The sequence below is a fragment of the Rattus norvegicus genome, chromosome X (assembly GCF_036323735.1).
Source record: "Rattus norvegicus strain BN/NHsdMcwi chromosome X, GRCr8, whole genome shotgun sequence".
NCBI lineage: Eukaryota > Metazoa > Chordata > Mammalia > Rodentia > Muridae > Rattus > Rattus norvegicus.
The window spans coordinates 108,225,333-108,231,537 of record NC_086039.1 but is presented as its reverse complement, the minus strand read 5'-3'; the positions used below and the strand labels follow the sequence as shown (position 1 = coordinate 108,231,537).

The 6,205-nt window shown below is 47.3% G+C and overlaps 1 protein-coding gene across 2 annotated transcripts; it reads left to right on the top strand.

Annotated features, from left to right (window-relative positions):
• Ripply1 (ripply transcriptional repressor 1) lies at positions 1-6,205 on the top strand. Of its 2 annotated transcripts, none has more exons than XM_063280530.1 (4): positions 1-170; positions 4,238-4,313; positions 4,894-4,955; positions 5,446-6,205. In XM_063280530.1, exons 1-4 carry the CDS (start codon positions 103-105, stop codon positions 5,696-5,698), a joined length of 459 nt encoding a protein of 152 aa, XP_063136600.1. In that variant the 5' UTR covers positions 1-102; the 3' UTR covers positions 5,699-6,205. The 2 variants fall into 2 exon arrangements, with proteins under 2 accessions (XP_063136600.1, XP_038956384.1); XM_039100456.2 differs by lacking the exon at positions 1-170 and adding an exon at positions 2,086-3,318.

The window sequence follows — 6,205 nt, the reverse complement described above, 5'->3', positions numbered from 1 at the left end:
GGTTCAGCAACAGGCACTGGTCAGTGCCTTCATCTCCTCCATGGCTGGCTGACTCTAAGCTGAGTCTCATGAGGCAGCAGTCAGAGCAGGTGGATCAGGAGAATGAACAGTTGTGGAGACAGATGGGGACAAGCAGAACGCTCGCTGGGAGTTAGGAGAGCACGCTGGATGTGAGTATGAAGCAATCCATGAAGCCTGCTTTGGGGAGGGAAGGGAGAAGCTGAAGAAATACCAGTTTAAGATCAAAGGTGGCATGGTGGGTGACAAAACTAAGTCAGGTTGAGAATGACCTGGGACCTGCAGAGAAATATGTGCATCCCCACTCCCCTTCCCTCTGACCTCTTTTGGATTGTCAGAGGTTACCTAGAGAGAAGCCAAAAAGATTCCAGTATACGACAATATATCTTGGGTTCTCTCTGATTTGTAGGCTGTCTCTTTTCAGCCCAGTCTTTTTGACTTTATTACTTCCTTCTCTTGGCCTCACCCTTCCTTTTAGCAAACTTTCACAGGATCCCTGTCTTAGATCCAGCATCCAGCTCCAACTTATAATTCAGCATCAGAGAGCTTAGCCCAGTCCTAGGTAGTGTATCCCACGGGACTCATTTTACCTCATATAACAAACCTCTGTTTGTGGATGGTAGGTACAGTGCCAGGCCCTTAGGTAGTTGAATCGTTAGAAACATTTCCTTAGACTAGGCCAGAATGAGTCTTCCTTTAGCTTCTATCCATGGGCCTCTCTCTGTCTTTGAAGTCACACAGGACAAGTATAATTCCTTGAGGTCCAATCCTCAAGTATTTTAAAATGGCTGCTGTCTCCCAAAGAATTTTCGTGCTTCCTGGACAGATGTTATATATATATATATATATATATATATATATATATATATATATATATATATATATATGTGTGTGTGTGTGTGTGTGTGTGTGTGTGTGTGTGTGTGTGTGATATGTGTGTGTGTATTTGTATATATATAATTTTATTCATCAGTTAAAACAGAGAATATTTACTGTTTTTAATATATATTCTTTAAATATGTATTCAATATATATTTGAACATGTCTTCAAGAGTGAAAAGCTTAAGTTTCAGAAATATCACTTAGGACTATCCCATTTTGATAAGAAAAAATGTGGAATGTACAGTATGCACAGAAAAAATGCTGTTTGGTTTTCTTCTACTTAGAAGAAAGGATAAATAACATATCTGGGTTAGGAAAACATAAATGCAATGTTTTTACTAATTGAGAAGGTATACGGCCTGTTTTTACCACCCTTCCAAATTGGCCCCACATTCATAGCCATTCAACTTAGTGTTCTCATTTATTTTTACATTTTGTTCACTAAACAGTATCGGTTCAGGTGAGGAGCTTGTTTCAAAACATCATAGAACCATAAAGGAGGTAGAACTCCACCTTGTTCTCTTACTCCCAGGGCTGAGACATTGCAACAGCCTTTCCTCTAACCAGCCTTTTTCCCCGAGCATTCTGTACATTTTTTCCTTATCAAATGGGATTATCCTGAGGGATATTTTCGAAACTTGCGATGTTTCTCGCTCTTGAACACATTGGCTGTTTACGCATTCTTCCACCAGAACATTCTTCCACCAGGACAATTTTTATATGGAGTCGTTGTTTTCATTTTTCCTTTCTGGGAATAGGGGTCAAACCCTGCTGTGCGTTTGCCCTGCCACAGAGCCATCCATATCTTTAGCTCCGTCTTTCATTCTTTTCTTTGCTGGACAGATCTGAATAGGGTCAGAATCCAAGCAGAGTGGTGGTCGGTGGGAACTTGATAAGGAGCCGTGGGGATAAAATTCGTCACAGCATTTGGCATCTAGCTTTCACAAGCTTTTGCATTGATAACATGATTTTGACTGTCTGCTTAGTTTGTGACTACAAGATTGACCACAATTAATAAATCTAACTGGTTTCCTATTATTGGACACTGAGGTTGTTTCTAATTTCTGACCATTACAAGCCAGGCTGTGATGAATATCCAAGACACTAAATCCGGGCAGGTGCTGGCCACTGAGGTCAGGAGGAATATTTTTGAAACCTCTAAGCATGAAGTGCCTGCCAGTTGTTGTAACTGGAAGCGTTTTGGCAAGGGCCCAAAAAGCTGGCTAATGCCAAGGGCTCTGCTCAAACCTTTTGGCTCTCTAGGGTCACTACCCATTACCCAGCTCTTGTCACAGAGTGTTCAGGTTGGCAAGGCTTTGGGGACCACTGAGCCAGCACCCTCATCTCACGTGAGATGAGGCCTGGGATGGTCCTTTGGCAACCCAATGCTGGGCAGAACCCTCCCAGCCTCCAGCACCTGGGCTCCAAAACTAGAAACTGAGCTGTGCCATTTGGAATCTGCCTTGAAAACTCCCTGGGCCTGCTCCGCTCCCCACACCAGACCACTCTCTGCTTAGGCTGAGGGGGTTTTAGGCACTTTTGCAATTCAACTGAGCAGTGAGAGGGGAGGGGAGGGCATTGAAAGATGACTTGAGGTTTACCCAGCAGGAGACTGAACCTGCTCCACCCAGAACCCTTCTTTATTCTAAGGCACGTGACATGCTTCATGGCAGTGACCCTTTATCCGGGTCCACCTCGCAAATCTACTTGGGATTTGAGCTGAAAGAGCTGGTGAGTCCCTCACTCTCTTTTCTCACTGGGAACCAGCTTTGCTAAAGGCCTGGTATTCAGCCTTCTGTCCCAGACAAGCCTGGGTACCTTTGGGTACTAATGAGAGCCCCTCCTTTCCACTTTGGGACCTGGTCCTGCCTGGGAAATTCACACAAATGGTGTGAAATTTGCCCCTACTTTGTTTTCTTTACTGACTTGGAGCTATAGCAGACCCCTCACCTCCACCCTGGACCCTGTTTACTCAACTGGGAGAGATTTCACACCCAAGAACACAGCTCTCTCTCCAGGATCCCCCTCCCTAGATCTTTACCAGCATCCCGCATCCCCCATGCTTGCATTGCCTGAATAATTGATGAGTCAAGGCAGGGCTTATAAAAGGGTCTCTAGGGGAAAAGCCAAAAGAGTGCTGAAGGTTCTGAGAACTGGAAAAGCTGTCTGGCTTGGTGTCCCAAGGATGGACCCTGCTGTCCCTGCTGCTGACCCTGCAGCTGCTCCTGCTGCTGCTCCTGCTGCTGTCCCTGCTGCTGCCCCTGCAGCTGCTCCTGCTGCTGCCCCTGATGCTGTCCCTGATGCTGCCCCTGATGCTGTCCCTGATGCTGCCCCTGATGCTGCCCCCCATGGCCAGGACCTGGCCCAAGCCCCTGCCCTAGCACAAATCAATGGACGAGAAGGTGCTGAGAATGAACGGTAAGTAGAACTTGGCCTTTGACAGTCTGAACCTAGGGAGCTGAGGGCAGGAGGTGTGACACCTATGGTGGTAGACTTCGTTCTCTTTGAAGGGGGAGAGCCAACAGAGAGCCTCAGCCCTCCCTCTATACCTTTGGCTGGAAATATTTCACAACACTTCTCACTCCAGGTGACAGAAGAGGGACTGAGAGAAAGAGTGAACATTGGCAAAGCTGAGAGCCAAGTAGCCTGATCTTCCTGGGGTAGTCCATACAATTCACTGAGGGAACAGTAGAGGCTGCTGTGGAAGCTAGGCTTAATGCAACCTGGACTATGGGACCTAGATGGTGGCAGGTGACAGAGTGAAAGGGCCAAAGTCTAAAGAGACCTCTGGCTGGAGTGCTGCCTCTGTCCTGAGCATGCCACATTTGCCTTTCCTTGCTTCTGGCAGTCTAGAGGAGAAGCAATGGGCCCAGGAGTATTCTAGACCCTTTCTCCAACTAGAAAGATGGCAGGATTCTGTTCTCAATTACTTAATGCCAGAAGTAGGCAGTAAGATAGATACTCCTTATATAACAGGCATTCTCCCTTCCAAAACATTTCATGTTCACATTCAACAAATGTTTGCTCAAGCTCCTCCTTGCACAAAGCATTGTACTAGGGGTTAAGGATTCAGATATACTCATACATATCTTTAAGCATAAATGGGCTCAGGCAGAAAATGACAAAACAGTGGAATAAAAGTTGTGATAACATTGTTGGAGCGGGGGGGGGGGGGTATCTGTCACAGCCTTGGCTTAGTGGTCACGGGACAGAAGGTCCCGTGGAGCCTGGAACACATGGCTTGTTAACCAAACTTTCAGAAGGTCAGTTCTGTGATCAGAGGAAGCCTATGTTTAGGTCTCTTCCTGTACCAATTTATCTTTTCTCTTTGCCACAGAGAAGCTTATCTTTGGAGACCCTGGCTGTCCTCTATAAATGACCAGCCAAGGCAGGCTAGGAGCCTGGTGGACTGGGTGAGTTTGAGGCTCTGTGACATGTTTGCAGACACTTACAGTCATGTCCCTTCTCAGAAATCCCCTGACCCCAGTCCAGGGATGCCAATCTGGGGCAGCATTTTGCCAACTCTGTTAACATTTCATTCCCACAGTAACTCTGGGAGGAAGGCAGGACCAAGGTTTCCATGACAAATGAGAGTAGGAGATCAAAGCATAGAGTGGGTAAGGGACCTGGGCTGTGCTTGAAGTGTGTTGTGGAGCTGATGCTGGGATCCAGGTCCCTTGGTCCCTTGCCTCAGTGCTCTCTTACTCTTCTGCCTAAACGTTTCATCCTTTAAGAGAACTCTGTCCCCTGGATAGCCTCCAAACGGACACTGGGACACTGAAACAGGGTCAGGAAAGAAAGCAATCCCCATGACTCTTTTGACTTATTTTCAACCAGATCGAAGACAGACCCCTTGCTGTAGGGCAGGGCTGGGAGGTGGCTGGATCCCAAGGGATGCCTACAGTATTTTGGAGATGGTCAAAACCTGCAGGTTTCTGAACCTTTGATATGGGAGAGGCAGTTAAGCCACATGCTATCTTTTGATTTGAACAGGCTGCTGGTGAGGCAACAGCTGCTGAGGCCAAGGCTGACTCAGAGTTCCACCACCCTGTCAGGTAAGTGTCTGGTGTTCAAGTTCAGACTGTGACAAATAGCCACAAGTACTATGGATGCTCATGACAAGGCCATGACGCAGGAGGAAAGAGGCCATGGAACCTAATAGGCCAAAGTGACTTTCCCCAGAGGTCCTCCCTGTCACTGAGCTCTAAGAATGGAAATCCCATGACTCCAACCAAGGAAAGATTCCTTAGTAGGAAGAGAGGGACTGGAATGATGGAGGGGTTAGTGAGGCTGGTACTAGACTCCACTGGCTCTAGGATGACTCACTGTATACCACTGTGGTAGGCCTGCCAGAGGTGATGTTCTTTCTTGGAACCATTCGGTAATGGTTGTAAAGGTTCTGTACCACAGCTTCTTCTTTCTTTCCCTCTCAGCCCTTCACTGTACCTAGCTACGGGTTTAAAGGTTGACTTCCTTCTTGGCCTTACTGGCTTCTCTGCATTTGAGAGTTGCCTAAGTTAGGTGCCGTTTCTTCTCTGTCCACAGGCTCTACTGGCCTAGGTCCCGCTCCTTTGACTACCTGTACAGTGCTGGGGAGATATTACTACACAACTTCCCTGTCCAAGCCACCATCAACTTATATGAGGATTCCGACAGCGAAGAGGATGAGGAAGATAAGGAGGAGGACGAGGAGGAAGAAGAGGAAGAGGTCAATGAAATTGAAGCAGAAGGGTGTGTGGGGGTACCACACGAGGCCACAGCTCATTCCCCTGACCCATACTCGACCAGTCCAAATTGAAGCAATTCCAGTTAAACTTGGCAGGTTTCCAAGGGCATCAATTAGCAAAGCGTCTCCAGACCCAGCTTTTCTGGATTGAAACCAGTGTCCTCAGGCTGTCTAGCTCACCCTGGCTTTCTGGATTGGCCTGCAAGTCTAGGCCTCTGGCATGTTCTTGTCTGGGCTGCTCTTGTGCCAACAGTAGGAGGTTCCTCGGGCCTGGAAGGGACTAGGGAAGACTTGATTTCTGAAGCCCTCATGAAGTAGAGCAGAAAGGATACCCCTGTACAGTGAGCAGTCACTCCTCAGGGCCTTTCGAGTTTTCAAAGATACCAACACCAGTTCCAAGCAATACTAAGGCATCTGGAGGGAAGGGAAGGGAAGGGTGTGGAAGGGAAGAAGAACCTTAAGAATCTGCTTATCTGGGGACCTGCATCCCACTTTGCCTGCTATTCACTTAGTCTGGGTATTGGCCTAAGGTGAGTCAGGAGAAAAATAAATGGAATGATGTTTGCTTTTTTCTTGGAA

What these genes read in the sequence shown, in the direction of transcription:
- Ripply1 (XM_039100456.2), top strand. Translation starts at nt 2,984, where the DNA reads ATGAGTCAAGGCAGGGCTTATAAAAGGGTCTCTAGGGGAAAAGCCAAA. An exon ending in CTAGGAGCCTGGTGGACTGG is followed by an intron (nt 4,314 to 4,893) that starts GTGAGTTTGAGG and finishes TGATTTGAACAG; the next exon opens with GCTGCTGGTGAGGCAACAGC. An exon ending in GAGTTCCACCACCCTGTCAG is followed by an intron (nt 4,956 to 5,445) that starts GTAAGTGTCTGG and finishes CTCTGTCCACAG; the next exon opens with GCTCTACTGGCCTAGGTCCC.